We start from the raw sequence: 27572 nt of genomic DNA, 5'->3' as shown, positions 1-27572 counted from the left end.
TTAGCCATCTCGGCGAACCGAGGTATCCACAAGCGGCAGAACCCGGCCGATCCCAGGAATTCTCTTACCTGCTTTCGCGTTGTGGGTCGGGGTATGCGAAGGACAGTTTCCTTCCGTGCATCAGTGAGCCATCGTTGGCCTTCTCTTAACAGATACCCCAAGTAGGTTACCTCGGATCTGCAAATTTGGGCTTTCTTTGCTGAAGCCCAGTACCCCAGGGCACCAAGTGTCTGGAGGAGATTTTTGGTGCCTTGCAAGCAAGCTTCGGCAGTCTCAGCGGCGATTAAAAGATCATCAACATACTGCAAGAGAGTCACTTCAGGGTTTTGATTCCAGTACTTACCCAGATCTTCGTGAAGTGCCTCATCGAACAAGGTGGGTGAGTTTTTAAATCCTTGGGGGAGCCGGGTCCAGGTGAGTTGCCCATTTATGCCTCTCTCAGGGTCGGACCACTCGAAGGCGAAGAGCTCTTGGCTTTTGGGGGCCAGAGGCAGGCTGAAAAAAGCATCTTTTAAATCAAGGACAGTATACCATTGTCTTTCTGGGCTGAGGGCACTTAGGAGGGTATAGGGGTTGGGTACTGTTGGGTGTATGTCCATGACTCGGCGGTTAACTTCTCTTAGATCTTGTACCGGACGGTAGTCCGCACTGTTAGGTTTTCGTACAGGCTGCAGGGGGGTGTTCCAGGCTGAATGGCAGGGACGCAAGATGCCTAAGTCTAGGAGGCGACGGATATGTGGCGTGATGCCATTTCTGGCCTCCATTGACATCGGGTATTGTCGGACCCGAACTGGATCTGCCCCCGGTTTCAGCTCTATGAATAGAGCTGGGCGATATTTAGCCAACCCCATACCCCCAGTTTCAGCCCATGCTTCTGGAAACTGCTGGAGCCAGGGCTCTATGTTTTGACTTTGTGAGGGTGGCTCCTGATGGAGTCGATATTCATCTTCTAATCTTAGAGTAAGTATAGTCATGGGTTGGTTGTGAGGGCCAGTCACTTGGGGGCCTCCTGGCATAAAATGAATCTGGGCCCCCATTTTAGTGAGCAAGTCTCTTCCTAATAAGGGGAAGGGGCTGTCAGGGATGACTAGGAAGGAATGGGTGACCTTTCCATTTCCTAGGTCCACAGTCCTCTGGGTGGTCCAGGGATATTTTTTTATTACGGTAGCCCCTTGGACCCAGGAAGATTTTTCAGAAATTTTTCCATGGGGTCTGATCAAGACCGAATGTTGTGCCCCTGTGTCGACTAGGAATTGAACTGGGTTCCCCTCCACTTGTAGCGTTATCCTAGGTTTGGGGAGGGGATCTGAACCCCGTTCCCCCTATTCTGCATCTTGAGTGAAGAGGGCGGGTGTGGTTTTTGGCTGCCACGGTTTTTGATCATGACGTGGCTTTTTCTTTTTAGGGCATTCTCGGGCCCAATGGCCTTTTTCTTTGCAATAGGCACACTGGTCCTTATCTAGGGGCTTTTGTTTATCCAGGGGCTTTTGGACAACAGCAGCCAGGACTTTGGTCATTTTCTCGGTAGCTTTAAGTTGCCTGTCCTCTGGAGTTTCTCTATTATTATAGACACGCTGGGCAATGTGGAGTAAGTCCTGAATCTGTTTTCCCTCCAGGTCCTCTAGTTTCTGGAGTTTCTTTTTAATATCAGTGGCTGCCTGATTTACAAAGGCCATTACAACAGCAGCTTGATTTTCGGGGGCCTCGGGGTTCATGGGGGTATACTGTCTGAAGGTTTCCATTAATCTTTCTAAATAAGTGGCAGGCCTCTCTGTCTTACCTTGTATTACTGAATACACTTTTGCCAAATTAGTGGGCTTGCGTGCAGCAGCCCGGAGACCCGCCATTAGAGTCTGGCGATAAATGCGCAGCAGTCCCCTACCTTCTGCCGTGTTGTAGTCCCAGCCATCCTGTGGGGGTCAGGTCAAGGGAAAAACTGCATTAATGAGATCAAGGTTAGCAGTGGGTTGGCCGTCATCTCCAGGCACCAGCTTTCTTGCTTCCAATTGAATTCTTTCTCCTCGGTGGTGAACAGGATTCAGAGGAGTTGCTGACAATCATCCCAGGTGGGTTGGTGGGTGAACATAACGCTGTCCAGGAGAGCTATTAAATCTTTAGGATTATCAGAAAATCGGGCATTCTGGGTTTTCCAGTTATATAGGTCACTGGTGGAGAAGGGCCAGTATTGAAGCCGGGGGTTCCCCGTATCATCGGGAGGCCCTATTTCCCGTAAGGGTAGAGCTACGGTGGAGCCAGGAAGGCGGAGTCCTGGCTCATGTGGGGCCCGCCTACGGGTACGTCCAGCTGGCCCTTGGATTTCACCCCCATTAGGCATGGGCGCGGGTTGAGCCTCCCTATTTTCTAGTTCTTCCATTGGCTGGGCTACGGGAGGCTCTGCCGGCGCAGGGGGAATGGGGTCGGGAGCAGGGATGGGGCAGCTTGCGGAATAAGGGGAGGAATCTGGTAAGGGGGAGGGTCGAGAGAAAGTAAATCTTGGCTGTCGGGGAGGACAGGGGGTGCATTTGGAGTTAGTGGCTTGGGTGGGTTGATAGGTTTAGCCGCTAGGATTTGGCATGACCCTGCTGTCAAGAAAGAGGCCATCCAAGGAGGTGGATTTTCCACTAAATCTTGCCATACCAGAATATAGGGAATCTGATCCGGGTGACCTTTTCCTGGTAGGAAAATTCTTGATTTTACTTTAAGGACCACAGGGAGGCAGAAGGTTCCCTCTGTAGGCCAATTGACCCCAAAGGTGGGCCATTCAGAGCGGCAATAGGTGATCAACTTTCTTTTGCGAATGTCTAGGCTTAAGCTGTGTCCTCTAGCTCTTACATCTTTGAAATTGGTGAGGAGGGAGAGAGGGGTGCTCTGCGTTTGGCCCATGTTATGATTCTGAGGAAGAGGAGAAGAGAAGGGGGCGCGGGCAGCACGGATGCGGGGGGGGGGGGTGCCGCTGGCCAGGGGGCGGCACGGAAGGGTCCCTGAAGCGGCTGAAATTAGCGGTGGAGGAGTTCGCGCAGGCGACTTCCGAGGGTGAGACCCCTGGCGGCCTGGCTGGGCCCCGGGCGGAGGGGTAGGAGGGAAAGCCGCAGGGAGCTGAGGAAGGAGGAGAGAGGAACAAAGGATGGAATAATTAATTCTGATCAGCCTAGAAAACACTTAATTCCAATGAAGCATCTGACCCATGAAAGAAAAACAAGAACCAACAAGAATCTTTCGCAGCGGTTCCAACTTTCTGGTGCTGTTTCGGCCAACCCGATAGAAACGGTTACGGCTAGGATGGCGGTTATTACAAGGGCCCAGGGGTGACAATACATTTAGACTGACATAGAAGCACTCGCGTACTCGCCCGTCCGTCCATGTCCCTCGCGGGAACTTAGGTGCCTCTTAGCATGGGCGGGCAGGTATAAACCCCCTGCTTGGATCAAAATAAATTTTGACCGCCTTAAGCCGTATGAGGATCACTGCGGAAATCGGGTTAGAGCCCACTCGAATCCCGTAGCTTATGCTGTGGGATTACACATAGGGTAAGTCAGGCGCGTGGCCCTGACTCCCAACATTCATTCTAGTCAATTTAACACACAGACACACATCATATTAAAATATGGGTAACAATTGGCATGCCTAGATGGTTTTTCTTTTAGACGCCTAGAGATATTTCTTAGCACTCTGGAAGTTTATAGAGAAAATGAAAGTATTTAGTTCGCAGGTGCGTTGGGCATAAGCAGCCCACAGAAAAGAATCCTGATGGGCCAAAAAGGTCCCCCTATGGACCAAGAAGTTCCCCTGATGGGCCAAGAAGGCCCCCAGATGGGCCAAGAAGGCCCCCAGATGTCAGTGGATGTCTCCAACTGACCCCGGCCAGGTGCCCTATAGCGCGTCCGCCAGGGTCACACCAGCTTCCAGACAGAACCGGTTCTCCAGAGACACAGATCAGAGAGAAAAGGAAGTACGTTAGAGCCGGCTTACTTACCGATCGGAATCAGATACGACCCGTTGACCAGAAGTCTGGTGGGCTCGGGGGAGGTCTCGGTGGAACCTCCAAATGTAATGCCTGAAGTTCCAAAACCTCCCACAAAAGACCACCAGAGTCATAAGTCAAAGCCAAGCGGCAAGTGTCGTTTATTGCAGGTTCGAACCTGGACCTCCGTGTACTCGTTGCCGGTGACGCTAAGAGGCCTCGATCAGGGTTGGTACAGCGTTTTTAGGGACAGAGACAAATAGCACAGGGGAGGTTTCAAATTATGAGGGGCCTGATTAGTTGATTTTAAAGTAAGGACATTTGTTGTTCTCTGATTGGGCGTCCTTTGTCCTTTGGCGGGAAGGCTTTGTCCATTACTTGTGGTGGGAGAAAAAGGGGGAAGGGGGAAGGGGAGGAATGTGTTAAGCAAGCAGGTTTACAGAAGCGAGAAATGCCGGTTAGTTCATGTACAATTACTTACTATATTTAAGAAGTTTTACAACTTACTCTATTATAGCGAGTTACATTCAGGAAAGGTTTCACAATGCTCATAGCAAACAGCAAGCAAAACAGACTTCTCAGCATTTGTATTTTTTTTTTTATCAAAGATCCATAATAAGCAGAAAAGAAAACTTGGCTTTAAACTAAGGCAGGGCTGTCATTTGGATTTAAAGCTGTTCTTTTCAGCACATGTACCCCAATGTTTATAGCAGCACTTGCAACAATAGTCAAATTATGGAAAGAGCCTAAATGTCCATCAACTGATGAATGGATAAAGATGTGGTTTATATATACAATGGAATACTACTTGGCAATGAGAAAGAATGAAATCTGGCTACTTGCAGCAATGTGGATGGAACTGGAGGGTATTATGCTAAGTGAAATAAGTCAGTCCTTCTCCTCTCACTCCAGAGACAAGGATGGGGACTGGTCTTAGGAAGACCCATGGTAGGTGTGCTGAATGAGAGTTGAAGGATTCTGCCATGGAAGATGAGAGCTGAGACAGGTCCTGGGACAGGCTCCAGGATAATGGACTCAGTGTCTGCATTTCATGGCAGGACAGTAGAGGTGCAGGAGTCCTATGGGGAAACCTGAGAAATCAAATTGGGGCATGAGGACTTTTGAAGACATGCACTTAAGCTACACCAACAGACTGTGACACAGGGACCTGGGGAGGCCCTGTGTGTCCCAAGGGATGAAGTTACTGCCCGTGAGAGGAAACACAATCTGTGAAACCCATGAGAACTGTCCTCTCAGTCTGCAATTCCATCCTGGTTAAATACCAACCTTGCAGGGAGCAGATGTGCACATAGGGGCAAGCCCTGCTCTGCACTGCGCTGAAGGGACAGAGGCCTGGGAGCCCAGCCTTGATTTTGGGTCTGAAGAACTTAGAGCTTGTGTTTCCACCATGGCCTGGGTCCTCCTCACCCTTCTCCATGCTATCACATGTCATGTGAAAGGAGTGGTCACTGTCTCCTCAGGGACCAATACTTCCCAGTCCCTACCTCTGTCCCATCTCCTCAAACAGCTTATCACCTGTCTCCCAACTTAAGTCCTAATAAAAGTTCCTAATAAGAATTTAAAATGAGAAAATCATGGACGGGAACAGGAGGAACTCTGCATGGCCAGGTGCTGTGGAATGTCATAAAGAATTTGTAATCACAGATTGACCCAGGAGCTGGACCCAAGCCCTTTGAGTCTCCTCACCCCTTCCCTTGTCTGTGGAATGTGGGTACGTGCCTTTGCTGCTCCCAGAGTCTGTTTCAAGGATGTAGCTTTGAGATAGTAATGTGGTGTTGATGTGATGTATACCTTCCTGAGCCCAGTAAAGCCCTCTTCATAAACTTAAGATGTAGTGGGAGGATGTGAGAATCCATTTGTCATGCTGCCACCCAAGGCAAGCCATGTATGGTAAGTCCCCTTTGCTTATTAAAACTTCCACCTACTATTCTAGAGTGTCCTGACTCTTGCTTTGGACTTTTCCTGCTCTCTGAGAACAGGGACTAGTTTCATATCATACCTGGGAAGCTCCTGCGAGGGTGGCGTCTGAACTTGGGCACTTGGAATGGGGCAGGAAGGTGTGAAGACCAAGGGCAGGCTGTGGACAGAACATGGGAAAGTTAAGGGTTGGTGTCCTATGGGAGGTGAGGGGCCCTCAGCAGCCAGCAGTGGGGTCCAGATTCCCAGGGTGTTCACTGGTTGCATGTCATCACCTGCATGGAGACATTTCTCTGTGACTGACTTCACTGTGTGTCCAACACTTGAATTTTGTTGTGTGTGTGTGCACACATGTGGGTGTGTGTTACTGTATCTACAAAGCTCAAAACAGCCTGGCACCAAAGAAAACTTCAAAACTGGTTTGCTGAATGAATGTGTGAATTCACCTTAATAAGAATTCCATGAAGAGGAGTAGATCTGAGGCAAAGGTAATTTCTGCAAGTGGACCTTTTTATGATTGGAGAGGAGATGTGGACTAGGCACTTGATATTTGGATAGAGGACAAAAGAAAATCATAAACTTCATCCTTTGGGAAGGTGATGGTACCATGGACTGGATTCCATGGGTTCATGCAGGAAAGAAGAAAAGGACATGATTTGTGAGGAATTAGTTTAGGAATTCCCTGAGTTTGCACTGATGGATTAACAAGGCATAAAGAAATAGAAAGCCACAGGACGAACACATCCAAGATTAGGTAAATAGAGCAAAGGCCCCCAGTGTAGGACAAAGATATAGGAATAGGAAATCTCAGGATGAAAGAATCCAAACATTAAGTAAACAAGACTAAGTATTCAGGGTGGAAACGCCCTCCAATTTAGTACAATAGCAGAAAGGGGCTTTCACAGGAAGGAAGGACAAAAACAGGAAAACAGGACTTTAGCAGCAGAGCAAAGTTGCCCAGAGCAGAACTGATTAGCAAATGGAAATTGCCTTGTTGACCCTGAGGTAGCATGCTCTGTCTTTCTTGTCCCCTAGGCAAGTTTAGGTAAGCACAGGTAACTCCTCATGCCTGCCATCTGCCTGGTGCCAGGACTTGTTTTGTATTGACCCAAACGCAGAACACCACTTATTTTTGAAACCCCCTTTCCCTCACACCCATGAGCTAATGTTTACAGTTTCATTGTCTGTGCACGTCCATCACACTTGTAAGCCTTATGATCTTAATAAAAATGGAGCAAGGACCCTTTCTCAGGACTCTTGTCTCCTCCCTGACATTAGCTTCTCTTGCATTTCAATCCTGTGTCTGCTCTCTTGTTGGACAAGAGAGAACTCCAGGCCCAGAGTCTATGACAATGATTAGCCTCCAGCTATGGAGTGAAAAAACAGGGAACATCTGGATCATGGAGAACCTTCTGAGCACAGAAATGAAGATCCATGAGCAAATAAACTGCAGCGTATAGGTCAGCCGTATGAATATCTGCTAGTGTTTCAGTTAACTAAGTACCAGTAAGATTGTCATTTGTCTACAGAATGTTGAATTAAGTAAAACTTATCATATGATCAAGAAATTCTAATATTTACCTCCTCAACTAAAATTCCTTGAAAAGATCCCATACTGGCAAATCTATTGAAGAATTACGGTGCGTGAATTCACTGTTGACACATGAGTATGTTCTTCACATGGAGAAGTGGAAGAAAGAAGCCAGAAAATAAATGTCTGAGATTTTATTCCCTCCATGCACTTATTTTTTTTCATAGTATAACATGCTGTGAACACGGCAACTGCAAAATGACATACATGACGATGAGGTCTTTGGGGTGATAGTGGGTTTCGTGGCATCCGGAGCTGACAACCATGAAAGAATTCTTGAAGACATCTTTGGTGCAAAAGACATCTTTTATTGAAGCACAGGGACAGGACCCGTAGGCAGAAAGAGCTGCCTGGGAACCATGAGGAGAGATTGGTTATATATTGTGGGGTTGGGGTGTGGTAGGGTCTCCTCCCTAAGGAAAGGAAAAAAAAAAAACCTTCAAAGCAACCTGGCTATCCCCTTACATGACAACATCCCTCATGACCTTATAACATGAGACCACTTAATCAGACCGCATGTTTGTGTGTTACCATATATGGGAGACAAAGAAGTAAAAAATAAGTAAAGAAACTACGCCATGTGGCCATGTGGCGGTCGGGGCTCAGTTCTTTGGGTACAAACCCAACTGAGTGGTGCCGGCAGGAATAAAGTTGCTTCCTGGAAAGAAAAGCCTCGTAAGACTCTGTGCGAGAATCCTGCCACAGGGGAGGTCAAGTCCAAGGGAAGTTTTTAGTGAGATTTTCATATGCTAAAGAAGACTCACAGGATACTAGAGGCCTAGCTATTGTAGGGCTAAGGTTGTCTTCCCTCTAGCAAAGCATTAGTTCCTGCAGAAACTTTTTACTCTGCCGGCCTCAAGTATTTGTCTATGGGCTGCAGGTTATAAGGAAATTTAGTTCTATCTGCCATTTCCTTCTGCCTTTGTTTCCCACATTACTATGAAGGAGTGATAGAGACTTAGATCTTGCAGGACTATGAGCTCTTATCAGTTAACCTTTGGCTTTTCCCCTTTCCTTTGTTCTTGGGCATCAAGGAGTGCCTGAGGAATATCACACATATCCCACCTGGGGTGGGGGAAGGTGTTGGGGGGAGGTGTTTACAGCCTATCAGCTTGCCTTATGCTCCCTCATCACATGATGCTTCTGTCAACAATACCAATTAGTGCAACTATTTATTTTGCACTGAAATGGAGGACTGAAACACAATGCAATTTATGTGACAGTGGGTAAAAACTCTTATTTTAATACATAATACATGGGAAACTAACAATGAATGTATAACCTAAATCACATACCGATGAAGTGATACAATGTTTGCACTATTTTCTCTGGAGTGAAAACACCTTAAATTGACATGGATGAAAATTCTTGGACCTCCCAAAGATGGGAGTTCCTCCCGGGAGTGAGACACTAAAATAATCGGATACAGTGTACTGAAATCAACATATCTAGAATCAGACCACAGATGTATGAATAGACAGGAACTTGATTAGTTACAGAAACCAGGTTGGGCTCTCAGGATTTAAGGCCTTGGTGAGGTGTGTACTCTGCAACCAGCAGGGGGCACTGTGGTATGGCCCTGTGGTCCCCAGTCAACTGCTTACTGAGGATGATTCACTCACAGGAGCCCAGGCCTGTGTGTTGGGCACTCTGCTCCCATAGCTGTGTCCTCCCTGTCCTGACAGACTCTCCTGGGCAGGGACCCGTGTGTTGTCTCAGCAGGTGCTTCCTCCCAGAGCTCTGCCCAGTAGTGAAGCCAACCCCATCTCCCTCAGTGTGTGATGTGGGCTGAGCTTTAGCACAAGGGCTCAGGGAGGGTCTGGGCAGTCACCGGATGGAACTTATTTGCATGCACAGCCCCTTCTGTGGCAGAAAGTGGAGGAGAAAAGGAGGCCTGGGGCAGCTCAACCCACTGTGGAGACCATAGGCTGGGTGTCCATGGCCTGGACTCCAGTCCTCCTCTTGCTCCTCTGTCAGGGCACAGGTGGAGACAGGCTTTGGGGACACAGGGAAGCCTTCTAGCTTGTGTGAGCAGTCCACAAGTTGTGTGGAAATTTCCACTGTTTCTCACACCATCACCCATGAGTGTCTGTGTCTGCAGGTTCCCTGACCCAGCTTGTAATGACTCAGCCACCCTCCATGTCTGCAAACCTGGGATCATCAGCCAGACTCACGTGCACCCTGAACAGTGGCTTCAGTGTTGGCAGCTATTCTATAACTTGGTTCCAGCAGAAGCCAGGGAGCCCTCCCTGGTATCTCCTGTAGTTCTTCTCGGACTCAAATAAATACCAGGGCTCTGGGGTCCCCAGCCAATTCACTGGATCCAAAGATGCCTCGGCCAATGCAGGAATTCTGCTCATCTCTGGGCTGCAGCCTGAGGACGAGACTATTACTGTGCTGCAGCTCGTGACAGTGGGAGCAGCTACCGTTACTCACAGTGTCTCAGACAATGAGGAAGTGAGACAAAAACTCTTGATCCCACAGACCTTGTCTTCGAGCCTCAAAGCTTACACTGGCTTCAGGCCAGTGGGGAAATGACACACAAGTCTGAGCTTCCTCCATTCTCACCCAGCACTATGGAGACCTCACAGAGCACCATGTCACTGGGAGCATGAAGAGACAAGGTCTGGAAGAGACAAGGACTGTCCACCTGACAGTCACATGGACTATCCACAATAATAAGAAATGGTAACGTAAGGAAAAATTGCTGGACCTGCAGAATTAACAAGTGTACATGGGTACACATGAGCAGTATCCCCATCTGTGTGTCCCCGTGGCACCCCTTACTGCTCTTCCATGTACCACATGCAATGTGTGACTGCAGAAGATACGGCTGGAGCTCTAGGGATAGTTGACAGAGATTATGTTTTGAAATAAGTCATAGTTTTCCACTGAGAGAAGATCTCATGTATGAGAATGTCACTGCTCCAATAATGGACCTAGAATGGCCCTTTCTCAATCTCTTGGGTTATAACATGAGTATAACTACTGTCAGAAAGATCACTGTGTTTGGTGTGCTGAGAGGTATCATAGTGGCTGGAGTATGTGTGCACTGTGGCCAGCTGAGGAACAAAGTACATGTTATGCCCAGAATTCGTGATCCCCAAAGACCACTAGGGAGCCGAGTCCGATGCAAAAGCAAAAGAGCCTTTATTCGAGCTAGCTCGAGCTCAATCTCCTACCTGCACCAACCCAGCGGTGAGATACCGGGGAGAGAAAGCGAGTTTCAAAAGGACAAAGGTTTTATTGGGGCCTAGGGGCAGTTGGTGAGGTAATGGCTATGGCCTCAGCCGATTGGCTGGGGAAGGGTCCGAGTCCTGTTAGGCCGGTGGGGGGGGGGGGTTACTCAAGGGGAGGAGGTGTGGTCAAGGTGAAGGACACAGAACAAGATGGAGTCCGCCGGCGTAGGCCCGCCCTTTCATACACAGGGGCCTGCAGAGCTGTAGGGTGCTAGGCAGACAGCTAATAAATCACTGAGCTGCCTGGAGGGGTGTTGAACAAACTGTGTCCTCACTGTTGTAAGACTTGCCCTCACCTGGGATCCCCCATTGCCCTGTGAGCTCCGGGGTTGGGCTCCCTTACTACATTGTTTCAAACGTGGGCTGTCTAGTCCCTTTTCTCTCAGGGGTCTTGTAGTACTGGAGTTGACAGACAAGGCAGAATGCATTTCCAAGGAGAAAGTGGGATCTTAGGAAAGTCTACCCAGAGAATAAGAGCTTGTAGGCAGAATCCCCACAATGGAACCTCAGGAGACTGAGCTCTGTGGAGTCTCCATAATGTCCTGGAATTTCTCCTTCAGTCTGTTATGTAGTGATTCTTTGCCAGATTTTAGGAGAAGGAGATCCTGAGTCTCCTCAATGCATCAAGAAACAGATGCAGTGGCACAAGACTCACAACCCATGTCTCAGTGTACTAGTTACACCGACAAAGGTCCACAATTTTTTCCCTGGAAGTCTCAGTAATGTGAGACAGAAGCCCCATAAATGTGATGATTGACATCACTTAGATGCAGCCTGAGTGGGAGATAGATGATCACTTTGGATCTGGGGGCCCCTCTTCACACCTTCCATAGTACTCTTCACCCCAGGGCAAGTGGGCCAAGACCTCTTCTCTGCTGCCCTTGTTCCACTTGTCATGCCTCTGTCACTAAGTGTCACCAGTACTAGGCACATTTAATGATTAATCACTCATTGGGGAGATCTCTGCATTAACTTCCTCCCTGACTGACCTATCTGAGGCTACAATATCCATTTGGATCTTAAGTATGACCACTTGTTGTTTGCCCTTAAAGATAACTCGTGACCATTGATTTTACTTCTTTTAATTGCATTTTCTAATACTTGTAGAGTAATGTTGAATGATAACAGAAGTAATGATCACCTTTGCCTCTTCCTGAACTTTGTGGGAATGATCCTGTTCACTACTCCATGAACTCAGATGCTGACCTCAGGACTACATCACAAGTATGAGACACAGAGTGTGTATTACCACATTATAAATGTATCTGTTTGAATTTTTCTGTGGTTTTTATTAAGATTTAGTGTTAAATTTTCTCAAGGGCTCTTTCAAGACCAGTTGGGACAATAGAGCATATCTTTTGATATAATAATATGGTGTGGAATATTAAAATATTTCTCAATATGGAACCTGACTTATACCTTTGGAATTAGTCACACTGGTAATGGTGTGTCAATTTATTATTATTGTATGACTGAAACAGGGTGATGTCGAAAAAAACCACCAGATGCTGAATAGAAGTGAGGCAAGATTTTATTCACGTCTGGGCCAAACCTGATCTCCTGATCTTAAGGAGAAAAGTGCAGAGAATGGCCCCGAACAAAGGTATCAGTGAGCTTATAGGGATTTTAGCAAGTCAGAATATGTCATTATTTAGAATTAACCAATTACAATTTACAACATTTCATGGTAGCCAATTATACTGTGACACACAGACATTAGTTTTGGCAGGAACCTATCAATTTAAAGGTCTTTACCCTAAGAGGGTTTAAAATGACCAATCATAGTTAGACACCTAAGATGCAGTGGGGCAGTGAGTACATGATGATATGCCCCGATTCGAGAGACCCCCCGAAAACAAACCACCAGAGTCCAGAGCCAAAGCCAAGCGGCAAGGGTTGTTTATTGCAGGTTCGAACCCGGTCCTCCGCGCACTCGTCGCCGGTGACGCAAGAGGCCCCGAGCAAATATCTTACAGCTTCTTTTATAGACAGGCACAAACAAGTTAGGGATTTTTTTTGAGGTTACAGAGTTGTTATAGGCTGACATTTAAATTCAAACGCTCAGCAGAACTTGATTGGTTCCCGCCTTTATTTCAAACCATTCAGCAGAACTTGATTGGTTCCGCCTTTATGTCAGACTACCACCGGGCACGCCCTGGCTGGTTTCAGGAACGGCAGGGGAAGGGAAAGATTTTTCTTTGCAGTTGTGAGTACACCTGGTAACTTTTCTCTTAGCCTCTCAATGACTTTTTACATGTTGGTCTTGCCTGGGCCAGATCTTGGTAGAAGGGGTGGGGGAGCGTTTTGCATCCTAAGTTATCTATTTAGCAAGCAGGCGAGGTCACAGAAGTGAGATAGGGCGGTTAGTAATTTCTGATAACCCTAATAAGGGAACTACATAAGCCTTTTATCTCAATTATTCATGAAAGGTGAGTTTAAGCCAAACTTATATACAATAAGCTTTCTGATATCTTATAAGTTGACCTATTACAATGACAATATCTTTTAATATTTTATTTATAATATTTATAACAATATTTAATGTTATTGGTCTGTAATTTTCCATTTCATGAAATTTATTTGGAAAGTGGATTTATCACTGTTATAGCTCTTTTGTTTATTTTTGTTACAGCCTTTTTATTTATTTATTTATTTAATTTATTTTTTTAATATGAAATTTATTGTCAAATTGGTTTCCATACAACACCCAGTGCTCATCCCAACAGGTGCCCTCCTCAATGCCCATCACCCATTTTCCCCTCCCCCCCCACTCCCCATCAACCCTCAGTTTATTCTCCGTATTTAAGAGTCTCTTATAGTTTGCCTCCTTCCCTCCCTGTAACTTTTTCCCCCCTTCTCCTCCCCCCCGGTCTTCTGTTGAGTTTTGCGGGATCCACATATGAGTGAAAACATATGGTATCTGTCTTTCTCTGCCTGACTTATTTCACTTAACATAACACTCTCCAGTTCCATCCATGTTGCTACAAAAGGCCAGATTTCATTCTTTCTCATTGCCAAGTAGTATTCCAGTGTTACAGCCTTTTTTAAACAACTAAGAAATAATCCATCCTTCTAGATATTATGGAAAAATATGAAGTAAATAAAGTGGAACCATCTGTTCTGAAGTTTTGTTAGATGTTTCCTGTGAAAATGTCCAAATCTTCTGCCTTCAGGGGAAGTGGTTGATAATAACATTTTCCACTTTCATTTTAAAATTGATCTGTTTACTCCATTTATTTCTAGTAGAGCCATTTTTTAATCTTCTTAGGAAATTATGTATTATATCTCTTTTCAATAGGAGTTCTCTTAGGATATTTTCATTTTTCCACTTAATACCAGAAAGGTGTGTTGTGGGACTTCTCTGTGGTCCCTACTCAGCTGCTCAATGAGGACCACTCAGTCAAAGGAGCTTCCCAGGGCTTCCTGATGGGGACTCAGCAGCTGTGTCCCCTCTGGCCTGGCACAGTCCCCTGAGCAGGGACCTTTATGTTGTCTCAGCAGGTGTTCCCCCCAGGGCTCTCCTTAGGGCTGAAGCCAACCTCCATCTTCCTGAATGTGTGGTGTAAGCTGAGCTCCAGGACCAGGGGTCAGGGAGGGGCTGGGCAGTCACTGGATAGAACTCATTTGCATGGACAGCCCTTCCTGTGACAGAGGGCGGAGGAGAAAAAGAGGCCTGGGGCAGCCTAGACCACTGTGGGGACCTGGGGCTGCATCACTATGGCTTAGATTCCTATCTTCCTTCTGCTCCTGTCTCACTGCACAGGTAGGGACAGTTCTCTGGGACCCAGGGAAGACTTCTCGAATAAATTAGTCCCTCTGGATCAGAGCCTGGGAAACTTTATCCTGGTCTCTGATCCATCATCCATAAGTGTCTGTGTTTGCAGTTTCCCTGTCCCAGCCTGTGTTGACCCAGCCTCCTTCCCTCTCTGCATCTCTGGGGGCAACTGTCAGACTTACCTGCACTCTGAGCAGTGGATTCAATGTCGGCAGCTACTACATAAATTGGTACCAACAGAAGCCGGGGAGCCCTCCTCAGTATCTCCTGTACTACTACTCAGACTCAAATAAGCACCAGGGCTCTGGGGTCCCCAGCTGCTTCTCTGGATCCAGAGATGCCTTGGCCAATGCAGGGCATCTCTGGGCTGCAACCTGAGGGCAAGACTGACTATTACTGTCTGACTGGACATAATTATGCTTCTCACAGTGACACAAGCAGATGAGGAAGTGAGACAAAAGGCCTTGGTCCCACAGACCTTATCTCTGAGTCTCTTTTCAGTGAGAAATTTATGTGGAGACACATTTGGGGGGCACTGTTCTGCAGAAAGATCTGTTATTAAACTGGGGAAAGAGAGACATGCATGTTTGAATGTAACGTGAGACAGCACAGGGCATCCCAGGAAGACAGGGACAGATGACCTATCAGAGTTCAACTGCACATGCCCCTGGGGTCTGGAGAAGATGAACAGGAGTAAATACTGAGTCTGAAACTAAACATGCCACCCATCAAACATTCGTCCACACATCAGTTCCATCATCTTATTCCATAAAGTGTAACCTTGTGTCAGTACTGATGTACCCACAGCTGATTGACAATGACCCTGGTCATAGACACAGTCCCCTCTCTCTGAACAAGCTACATGTAATCTTGGACCAGATCATACACTCTCTCTGACCACACCCCCCACACACTCCCTCCTTTTCTCCCCTCTGCCCCGAGTCCCTCAGGCTTCAATCTCTCCCTCTGGCTCTTCAGGTCTGATCTCCGTATCCACTATCCACATGAGGATTTAGAGAAAACTGGAAGTGATCTTGCTGCAGTTTGCAGTCTCCAATGTCCATCTCTAGGGAGGAGAATGAGCAGAAAATAGAGCTGCATGAAACCCCTCACATTCTCCTTCCTGCTCTCACTCTCAGGCTCCATTTTTTTGTTCCCAACATGCCTTGTCATTCTTCTTAATATGAAAGTAAAGTTATTACATTTTTCTAAAAAGGATATGTTCAATTAACTTTCAGGTATTTGCACATGGAACTTATTGATTTTTACCCACTTCAGAATTAACGGATGCCCCTCCCATGGGGGGCTTTGGAGGAATACACAGACAAAGGATCACCTGCATATTTTAAGATATGTCATTGTTTTTCTTATGCTCCAGATACTGATTTCTAAGAATTCTCTGTATAGTAGATGCAGTGCAGAAACATTTTTTCTACAGCACATAAAGTTCCAGGTTGTAGTGGTTTTGTTTTCACAAGACATGTCAGCACTGTGTTCTTCTCATTCCCTGTTCTCACCTGGGGACACAGGGAACTGTGGTGCTGGCTGTGCTGTGGTGGCAGGAAGGAGGTGCTGAACCCTGCCCTATGCTTCCTGACACCTGAAGATCCCGGAGCTGTCGCTCTTGTGTCTGTGATAAAACCCCCCCAACTCAACAAGACCTGGACTTCTGATTCAGTGAATTAACAGGTCTGTTCTCAAATGAGTTTTCCTGGGGGGCGCCTGGGTGGCTCAGTTGGTTGGGCGGCCGACTTCGGCTCAGGTCATGATCTTGCGGTCCGTGAGTTCGAGCCCCGCGTCGGGCTCTGTGCTGACAGCTCAGAGCCTGGAGCCTGTTTCAGATTCTGTGTCTCCCTCTCTCTGACCCTCCCCCGTTCATGCTCTGTCTCTCTCTCAAAAATAAATAAAAATGTTAAAAAAAAAATTCAAATGAGTTTTCCTGGCCTACATAATTCTTTTCGCCGTAAAAATCTTAACATGCTTACCTTTAGGTTCAGGATCCAGGACCCTGGGTATTATTAAAGAGAATCAGCTTCATGGGTAGATTTTCCAGAGAACCATTCCTCAGGGTGTTTACATGCCATATGAGGGACAGGGGGCCTCCTAGCCACACACACACACACACACACTCTCCTCTCTCTGAGTGAATACCGTTCTGGACTCTGCAGGTTCTAGGCTTGTCTGTTCCTCCACAAGTAAGGGTCGGCCTGTGCTCACTCAGCTGTCCTCGGTGTCACAAATTCCAAAAGGCAGAATCTGCATCAGCAGGAAACAACTGGTGACATCGAGTGTAACTGGGGTTCTGTCACAGGGCGACCAGGACGTGTTCTGAACATCTGCTCTCCTGGGACAAGGCTGATGTTCAGGAATCCCAGGTGGAGTTTCTGGACTCCAGTCAGTGCCTGAAGCTGATCAGTACACTGATTCTGGGACAGCAGACCCAGTGCTGTTCCCATGGAGGTCAAGGCCCACTGGGGCACGAGATGCAACCTCCCTGTGCTGTCAGGGCTGGTTGTCACTCACTCAGTCTCCCCAGTGACACCTCCTGTCAGGCTGGACATCTGGGAAAAGTCTTCAGTTCCAACCCAGGGTCACAGTGCCTGTGACCTCAGGGACACAGTCCCCCTTACCTTCACCTCTCCTCCACTCACATGTGGGACCTTTGACAGAAATGTCTGGTGCAGATGACCTTGGGTAACAGGAATTCATTCCTCTACTCATGGATGGCTGAATGGACAATTGCTCTATCCTGAACATGCTGGTCACAAGGCACAGGGACTAGGGCTCTGCCTACCCCAGAGAAGAGTCTGACCCCAAATCCCTCCATCCTGGAAGCTCTGGGTTTGGTAATTCCATCGCTGAGATGGCTGTGAAGTCCTCAGGAACAGGCCCCTCAGGGGGTTTCATTGGGCAAAGTGGTGGGCTTTCCTTCCTGGAGGAACAGACCCTGGATCCAAAACTTATAAGTAAAAAGAATAAATAAATAAATAAATAAATAAGAAGAAATCAAGCCATTTTAGTAAAAGTACATGAATTCCTACTGGAACAAGAAAAGAAGACATTCTTTCCATTGTGGTCCCACCCATGTTATTTGTCACAATTTCCATTCATGTTCTTTCTGCTGTATACACAGGTGTGGGAAAAGTGTATTAGTGACTGTACCTGCATATTCACAATGATATGAACATTGAGATTAAATCAATTTTGAGTTAAATTCTATAAAAATAATATACACATATTTGATATGCACGGTTGGCTAAGTGGTGACTAACACATACATTCTGTCAGAGTATCTGCTACTTTCACTCCATCTCACCTGGAATTTTCAGACAGTGGATCCTTTGGCACTGAGGTCAGTGCCACACACAGCCTCACCTGGCAGGGCTCCTGCAGACTGTGTCTGTGTGTTGGGAGAACAGATCCTAGGAGGGATTCACTGCCCACAGTGTGTGGAGAACTGTTTCAACCTGATGGAAATACTGAGAAACAACAAAGATTGTCAGGGTGTAACCCCTCTAGGAATGCACATGAAGGCTTCTACTAACAACCTGAAAAGAAGAGCTCCTGATCTCCACAGTGCTGTGGGAATCTCAGAGGAAGGAGGGCTCTGGAAACCTGGAAGTAATCACATAAGAGGAAAGACATAGCATCTTGTACAGAAAGGGTCATGTGTCCATGGGGACCCATCACTTTTCTGCAGTTGATCCTGATCTAAGAAGAGTTTGTGTAAGAGACACATGGACTGGCCCTAAGGTATGAGACAGTGGACAGAGGGAAGGCAGGAACTGTGTCTGGCTCTGGTTACCACATCACATAATGGTGTGTCTGAGCCTGGACACAGGGGGCAACCAGGGCATGTTTCTGAGGTGCCAAAGGTGATCAGAGCTAGGACTTACGACCTGGCACTGCCTGTGTCTTTCTCAAGACTCACAGCTGTAACCTCTCCACCCTCTGGCCCCACACAGTCCCTCCCCTGCCCACCTCCGTGACACCTTCAGACAGAGGGACCCAGGACCAGTGAGGGTCCAGAGAGCTGGGGTATCATTTGCATGGATGGGCCCTCCCTATCTCAGAGGACGAAGAAGGGACAGATTAGGGGAGTTCTGTTCAGCTGGGAGCCACAGAAGGCAGGATCAGTGATGGTGTCCACCATGGCCTGGTCCCCTCTCCTCTTCACCCTCCTCACTCACTGCACAGGTGACTGGATATGGGCACAGGGGAAGGGGTTCTGGGAGGACAGGTGGGGCCCCACATCCTCCTCTTGCCTCTAGACCCTGGCATCATGTTCTCTGTGTCTCTCCCCCTTTCAGGATCCTGGGCCCAGTCTGTGCTGACTCAGCCTCCCTTGGTGTCTGGGGCTCTGGGGCAGACCGTCACTATTTCATGCACTGTCAGCGACTCCAGTTTTTGGGGTGGTGAATTTATACACTGGTACCAGCAACTCCCAGGAGTGGCCCCCAAACTTCTCATCTATGGTAACAACAATCGTCCTTCTGGGGTCCCCAGTCGATTTTCTGGCTCCAAGTCTGGCAACTCCCACTCTCTGACTATCACTGGGCTCCAGCCTGAAGATGAGGCTGATTATTACTGCCAATACTTTGATGACAGAGTCATTACACAATGCTGCAGGCCTGTGGGGAAGTGAGACAAAATCCTGTTGTCCCGACAGCGATGGACTTCCTGTGAGCAGCCCCAAATCTTCAGCTGACTCAACTGTTCCCTTCATTTGTTTTGCCTGAACTGTGGTCTAAGAGCCATCTCAGGGTACTTTATCCACAAAATCTTATCACTTTTTATAAATTCTGCCCCCTAAGCCTGTCTCTGGCAGCAGTAGATCGTGTGATTCTTCTCAAATCCAGCTGAAATACCTGGGTGTCAGTGGAAGGCTGCCCAGGGGACAGAGTCCATGGTGAGTCAGAGAAGAACCAGGGACACAGAATCCAGCCATATCTGGGTCAGGACACACCCACAGTGTACTGTATGTGTCCTGATACTAACAGCTCCCATGAAGGGGACCCCAAATCTTCATCTATTGTGATGATTAGACCCTCTGAAGACCCTGATCTGTCCTCTGGCTCCATGTTTAGCGACTCTGGCTCCGTGACCATCACTGGGCTGAGAACTGAGGATGAGGCTGCTCCTTACTGACCATCTTGTGACAGCATCTCAGGGCTCACACAGAGCCCCAGGCTCATGGGAACTAAGGTCAAACCCCTTTGTCATCTGCTGGGAGGCAGAGGCCCCACCAGCTGCTCGGCCTCATCTTAAGGCTTCTGCTTCTGCTGCTCCTGTTGCTGCCACCATGGGCCCAGGTCCCTCTGGGGGCATCACCTGGGAGTGAAGGCTTCTCCTTCCCTTCTGTTCCCAACGTCACTCACAGCAGCCCCTTCCTAGACAAAAGATCTCAAAGGACACAGAAATGCCATCTCTCCCATAAGGTTGGGAGACAGAATCTCTTTGCACTGAAGTTCATGGATTCTGGGTGGCAGGTCCAACTGTGCTCAATTCCCACCCTAATGCTGAGGAATCCTGCATCTCAGTCCTTGGTCATTTACCTACCTCTAGAAGATTCCAGAGCTGTGGCATCCTCTCTTTAGTTCTCAATGTTGTTTGTGCTCCTTGGGGAGATTTCTTCTGCCACTGCTGCACCAGCCCTGGAGTATCTATCACTGAATTGTATCTTTGATTCTTTTGGAAGGTCTACATGTCCACTCCCATCAATGCTAAGATCCATTTAGCAACTGACTTTTCTTGTCTAATTGCATGGTCTAATACTTGCAGAAGGAGGCTGAGTAATAATGGAGTTAAAGGTCACATTTGTCTGTTTCTGATCTTGTGGAATATTCTTGCCCTGCACCCCATTAGCTAAGGTGCTGGCTGTGACAGTAACTACATGTGTGTGGGAAAGAATGTGTCACCATACTGCAAATGTATTTGACTGTTTCTATTTATGTGTTTTTTTAAATAAGAGATTCATTTTATATTGGTAAAGTCTCCTCCAAATTCTACTGAGGAAATAAAATTGTATCTACTCAATCTATTAATATAATGTCTCTATTAAAAGATCTATCAATATTGAACCCAACTGTATATCTGGAATAAATCACATATGACCCTGGTATATCCATATATTAACATAATACTGGAATCTCTTTGTTGGTATTTAATTTATAATATTTACATCAATATTTCATAATATTAGTCTGTAATTTTCTTTGTATTTTATTTATCAAGTGTAGCTTTTACTATTATACATGCTTTCTACCAAATTTCATTTTCCTAGCTTTTCAATGTTTTGAAAAAATATATACTATGAAGCCAAGAAATGGAATCACCTGATCTCAGAAGGCCTGTTTGTTTTTTCTGTGAAACTAACTGGAGCTTATGTAATTTTGTAGAATAGCTCCACAATAATGTTTCACTTTTTTCCCTCAGAAATTGATCTGATTATCCATTGCTTTCTGGTAGAATTTTTTTTATATTGCTAGGAAATTTTCCTTTTTATCTATTATTAATAGGTGTTAACAGTAAGATTCTTTTTTCATTTTGTCATTTCTTATTTTGTATGTATATACATTATCCATTTTCATTCAAAAGTTTATAATTGCTTGAACTACTCTGTCATTTACAAACAAGATTTTGATGTGCCAATTAGATACAGTTCTTCTATGACCCCCCCCCCCCGCCTTTTTTAAGTAAGCATCACACTCAGCACAGAGCCCAGTGTGGGGCTTGAACTCACAATCCTGAGATCAAGACCTGAACTGAGATCAAGAGTCAGATACTTAAGTGACTAAGACACCCAGGTGTTCCAATGGTCTCTTTGTTGTACTGTTTCATTTATTATGATGGGAAGTTGGTTTCTTATTTGTCTTTTGCATTTCCTCATGCCTGCTAGAAATTTAAATTGTTCCTCTTTTTTTTCTTTGCTATATGTTTTTCACAGAGCTCTTACTCTCTTTTTTATTGAATAGACTTTAATTTTAAGAGAAGTTTTAGATTTATAGTGAATTTGAGTGGAACTTGCAGAGATTTTCCAAAGTTCATGACAAACAATGTTCTTTTGTTGTCACTGAAAGGGCACTTTCCCAACAACTTCTGAGATTCTACTCAGTCTCAAGTAACCAGAGGGTTCTTGGATCCTAAGTGTTTCTGAAGGACCAAAGATGCCTTGATGAACTCGGGATATTTGCTAAATTGTGGTCTTCATGTTGGACCTGGAAATGGCCAATACTCTCAGATACGGGTTGACAGCATTACCTCACACATTGAGCTCCAGGTCAGTGCGAAGGGGAGGCAAATCCCTCTGCTTGTGCTGCCCGGGCTGTCACTAGGTCTTACTTGCTTGTGACAAAAGCCAGCATCATGTGATAACACCAGCTATTGGTGCCCCACATGCAGATGTCACTTAGAGAATTTCTGCCATATTGCTAATAGGATAGTAGAGACTTTTCATCTCTACGTGGCAACAGTTATCATGTTCAGGACATAAAATCACAACAGGGTAACAACATGAGATAATTTGGACTTTTAGCTGGCACAGATTTATTCACCAAAATGATTCTGCGTGGCCAATTATAGTTAAGAAGTGTTAATCAGGAATTCTGTACTAAATGTCCTACAAACCCAAAATATAATAATTTTTTGAATATTTAACAAAAATATAATTCATGAATTTGTGAGACAAGCATGCAGAATCCCCCAATGGAGAGTGAGAACCACGACCTAGTAAGAGTAGGGACCACTGATACATCTGGAGACGTGGCAGGAGTAAGGTGAGAGATGAGGCAGGACAACTGGGAATTCCTCTAGGCTATGGGGACCCCACAGAGAGAAGACCTGGGGAATCACTGGTTCCAACACCCAGTCTTCCTACTGGAGATGTAGGAAAAGCTATCAGAAGCGGGTCACCGCTTAGAGGGCCAGCTGTTGTCTCCATACATGTTGTGATGCTCTGGCCACCAGAGGGCGCTGTGGCTCGACAGCAGAGTGGACACTGATGCCCACCCCCCCTCCCACGTGGGAAAACCCGAGACTGCTCCAGTACAGGCAAGCATGACCCCCCCCCCCCCCAACCTATGTGTGACTCTCCTACACTGTGACCCCTCTAACGCCATGGAGAAACTGGATGATAAATGTCCTCCCTCAGTCCACACGGAGTTGAGATCATGTCTTCTCTCACCCTGTGACTAGAAGCATCACCCAGCCCAGAGTGATGTGGGGGCTGTACATGGGGAGTGACAGCACTGTATTTTCATGAATAACTCTATTCTCAAGATTGAGGGGGAGGAGGGAGCAAGACTCAGTATCCCCATTCGCTCTCACAAAGCTGTGCTGTCATGTTTCCTATGCGGTCCTATGTTAATTTGCACCGCACAATCTATGTCAGATTACTGCCTGCTGCCCAAGTACAGCTCGGAGAGGAGTCCCTGCCTTCACCTGCAGGAGATGACACCTCACTCCACGCGGGATTACAGAACTGCCACCTGCTTTTACTCTGAAGGCAGAAGTCACAGCAGTAGAAATGTCAGCACTATTAAGGCCCCTGGCCAGATGACCAAATACCAGGGATCCCATGGGGGGCAGGGCTCTTCTGATGGGAAGAAGGTCTGAGGGGTATTCTGAGAGGAGGTAAGAGGTGCATTTCCCCAAACTGGAGCACACAATGTGGGTGACAGATGACAGTGCCTGAGCTCACTGGGGCTTCTCCGAGCTGAGAATGGCCTGAGCTATGACTGGATCACTCTTCCGACGAGTTTTCTGTGTCCATCCAGCATCCTCACACCCTCAGCCATTCATTCCACCACATTCTTCAGGTTCCTTAGAGAAATCGTCTGTGGAGAGGGGTTTTGAGTGGGGAACCCACAATGAACTGGGAAGATGGGGGCCTTTTTCTCTGCCTCAGATTCTCCTCTCTCCCCCTGCTCTTCCTTGTTTCACCTTCTCTCCTCTCCAGGGCACCTTCAGACATTTGAGCTCCTCCCCATCAGGGTAATTTATTCCTCCCCACGTTATTACACTTGTCATTCTCAAAGGACAGGGAAAAAATCCCACCCTCACTGGGGATTCTGCAAAAGAATCTTCCCTTTTTATTCACCTGCCACAGGTAGAGCCCTTCCCTGGACCACATTTCTCTATGTGCCTCCTGATAATCTGCTCCTTATTTCTGTTTTCACTGTCTGCTTCTCCTAACTGCCTTTGTCCAAGACCAGAAACAGAGAAGGGACACATATATGGAATAGATGTATGGAAATAAACAACTACACCATAGAAAAAAAAATGCATTATCCTAAGGGAGCCAATGTTCTATTTAAGGTTCATGTGTCTTCCCAAGCTTCCTCATTCAGTTCCTTCATCACATGGGAAACTCAGAGGTGGGCCAGACACACATATGGGAGAGGACTGATGGCCCTTGGCAACTTTCTCCCCTAAGGTTTCACTTAGGTGGTTCCAATACCCCTCAATATGAATTATCCTCTGGTCAACATCCTTGAACTTTTGTCTGTGCACATGTCACATCCTACTGATGCCTTTACCATGTGTTATTTTAGATGGTAACAAACATTTCAAGCACCTTCCTGCATTTGAAAATTGTACAGTTTTTTAATCTCTTGCTCTTACTAAGGAAGATAAATACCCAAGTTACTGTAAATTGTACAAATGTAATTGAAAATGTTTCAGTAATGGAGCATAGGAAGCAACAAAATAAAAAAATATATATTGAGGAGTAATTTATAGTCAGAAACTTACAGGTTAATATCTGCACAATTCAGGTGTAAATTTGAAAGATGGCATAAATCAGTGGAGGGGGGTACATTTCTTTTGTGTCCAACTTCCAATAATCCAACAGACCGAGGTAGATGTCAAAGCTTCAGGGATTCTCTTTTGGTGTCATTGACCTTCTTTAAGAAGGAGGAATTGGGGTTCAGTGAAGAGTTCAGGGAAATGCTGGAGGGTGGAAGAGGGAGTGAGAACTGGTCAACTAGCAGAGAGGGGCTGTGTGAGCAGAGGGTCTGGTGTCCTCTCCCCGGGGCCAACCCTGAGGAAGCAGGGAGCTGGAGAGCCTTCTTCTCAGTCCTGGCAGAACCATTGAGTCAGGAACACAGAGACGGCTCCTTCCTGACCCTTTATACTACTCCCTCACCTGCACCCATCAGAGAATACTTGGTGCTTTTAAAATATGTGTTTCATGAATAATTACATACGTTCTGGAACATATAAATGAATTCTTTCTCCAACTAAAAAAAAAAGCTTTATACTTTTCTGTTTCTCCAATAAAAAGTGGAGGCAGCACGGGTTCCTTAGTTCTTAAGCCCATCCTGTGCTCAGAGTCTACCTGTGAGATCGCTCATTTCATGGTCATGGAGGCAGAGCTTCCCTCTCATACTCCCTCCTGCTTCATTACTTGTTCCTACTCCTCCAAAATATGGAAACAGGCTCTGTCATCAACCCTAGCCTGAATCTATCTAGTATCTCCTACAGGAGTTCACATAGTGATTCCCTGCAATCATCAGGTGGTTTTCTCTATGCCAACAGTGAAGAAGCCAGAAGGATATTGAGAAAACAATTCCATTAAGACAGCATCGAAAGAACAAAATTTATTTTTTTAAGTTTTTATTTACTTACTTTGAGAGTGGGGGAGGGGCAGGAAGAGAGGGAGAGAGAAAATCTCAAGCAGGCTCCGGACTTCCAGCGAAGAGCCTGATGTGGGGCTCAAACTCACAAACCATGAGAGCACAACCTGAGCCAAACCAAGAGCCAGACTCTCAATGGACTGAGCCCTACCCGCCACGTAAAAAGAGAACAAAGCATTCGGGAGTGAACTTAACCAAGTAGGCAAAAAGTTTGTCAATTGAAAACTACAACAAAACATTGCTGAAAAAAATTAAGGAAGATTTAAAGAAGAGAACAGATGCCACTCCATGGATTGACTGGATGACTTAATATTGTGAAGGTACAATCAATAGCTCTCAAGTCCACGTACACATTCAGTGCCATCCAGCCATGTGCTCACTGCCCCCAGTTTAATCCCATAATGTTGGGATAAATGCCAGTTCTTTGGAACTAAATCTTAGACACCCAACCACAACATATTCCATGGAGCTTTTACCAAAAAATCTTGGTTAGTGCCCAATGCATTTAGTGTAATAGGTCATGAGAGTTTTCAGTGCAGGAGAGGAGGAACAACCTCTCAGAAAGGTGAGAGCTCCATTTATAGTAATGTTCTTTTTATGTCAGTCTTCATACTGAGTAAAATAGCAAAACTAGACTACAACTATATTAACCATATCAAAGAGTGAAATGAACTATCGTGAGACTTTTAATCGTCTTGTAGCCCTGCAGCTTTCCTTCCAGTCTCCTGAGTCAGATTGTGCTGATGCTGCCACCCACACCATCTGGATTTCATTAAATAAAGACGGAATAGAAGTTGTATTTATTATAAATGAATGTGATATATGTTTACCATAAAATCATTACATATAATGATTTTATATATAAATATATATTACATATGTGCCATCTGCTATACTATTGTAGGGTTTATTGATATATTGTAATTTAATTCATAGCATATATAACATGAAATACTGGATTGTATTTATTAATATTCTGTTACATAATATATGTACACATGTTACATGTTGCAATTTATATATATTATATAAATTAAATAATATCTGTATATCATATATACATTATAAATGTTATATATTTCATATATACTTTTTATATGTATGATATCATATATATTTTGATATGGTATGTATCACATATACATTTTACATAATACATATGTTATAAATTACAGATGCTAGAGACAGCTGGGCATGGGAATGTAGTGTAAACTCATTTTCTGATTCTATGAAAACAATAAAACCCAAATCAACAGGAACAGCATCCAATGAACACAGCTGATAGGTACATGTAGAATCCACGTTATATAGGGAAGCATTCACCCTGACCCCAGAGAGGATCCGGGCTGAGACTGGGCAACTGAAACCTCTTGTTGATGAGAACAGAGGGTGTGGGAGAGCAGATAGGAAGACACACTGAGTCCTATGTTAGAGGCCCTGATCAGAGAGAGAGCTTGTGAGCTTCCAGAAATATGGCACTGACACACTGCGGGAGAGGAATATGAAGTCATGGACCCACTGAAATGATACCTTACCCCCAGTGAGCAGTTTGCATCAATCTGGTGCTTCAGAGATGAAATGCACAACCCAGAGATAGTTCTTCCCTGGGCCAGGGGCTCCCTTCTTTAGGGTTGGCTCAGGGCTCCCTTCAGAAGTCAGGGATCCAGGCTGATGACTGAGACTTCTCAGTTTCCTCACTATGAAATATACACTGAATGCATTAGTGTTCAAATTGTCATGATTTGGCTTATTTGTAAGAAATATGTCATTTATTTCTATACTTTATAATGACTTACAGAAACTGATATTGTGCCATTCAGATATTTCAATTATTACCAAATTCTTCCTTTTCCTCTTTTTTTTTAAAGTTTATTTATTTTGAGAAAGAGAGAGAGAGAGAGAGTACACGTGGGAGGGGCAGAGAGAGAAGGAGAGAGAGAATCACAAGCAGGATTCACGATGTCCGCAGAGAGCCCAACACTGGGCTTGATCTCACAAACTGAGAGATCATGACCTGAGCCAAAATCAAGAGTTGGATGCTTAACTGACTGAGCCATCCAAGCACCCCACTTTCCTTTTTCTTCTTAAGTATTACAAAGCACCAACATCCATTAGAAAGCATTCATTTAAAGATATACAGATTGAGAAGGGAAAACTAAAACAGTACTATTCTTAGATGACATAAATATCTATGAAGAAAATTGAATAGAATTACCATCAAGAAAGAAAGAAAGAAAGAAAGAAAGAAGAAAGAAAATCTTAGAACCAATAAGAGATTACAGCAAAGTTGTGGGACAACGATAATGTAAGATTCAAGTGCTTTCCTATAAACTATCATTGAATGAGTGGAATTTGAAATAAAAACACAATTTCACTTACATTAGCACTCCAAAAATGGAAATGCTTAGGTATAAATTGAGCAAAATACATACAA

General features: G+C 45.6%; 2 gene segments (V, D, J or C); both read left to right on the top strand.

Moving 5' to 3' along the window:
- The window catches only part of LOC122470388, a 901179-nt gene that overhangs the window by 38965 nt on the left and 834642 nt on the right, over nt 1–27572 (top strand).
- LOC122470946 lies at nt 18632–19171 on the top strand. The segment is given in 2 exon segments: nt 18632–18701; nt 18815–19171. Coding segments are annotated over 2 exon segments (393 nt in total).

This window comes from Prionailurus bengalensis, chromosome D3 (assembly GCF_016509475.1).
Source record: "Prionailurus bengalensis isolate Pbe53 chromosome D3, Fcat_Pben_1.1_paternal_pri, whole genome shotgun sequence".
In the NCBI taxonomy this organism is placed as follows: domain Eukaryota; kingdom Metazoa; phylum Chordata; class Mammalia; order Carnivora; family Felidae; genus Prionailurus; species Prionailurus bengalensis.
The sequence above is the reverse complement of the archived record's forward strand: the minus strand, read 5'-3'. Positions and strand labels throughout refer to the sequence as shown.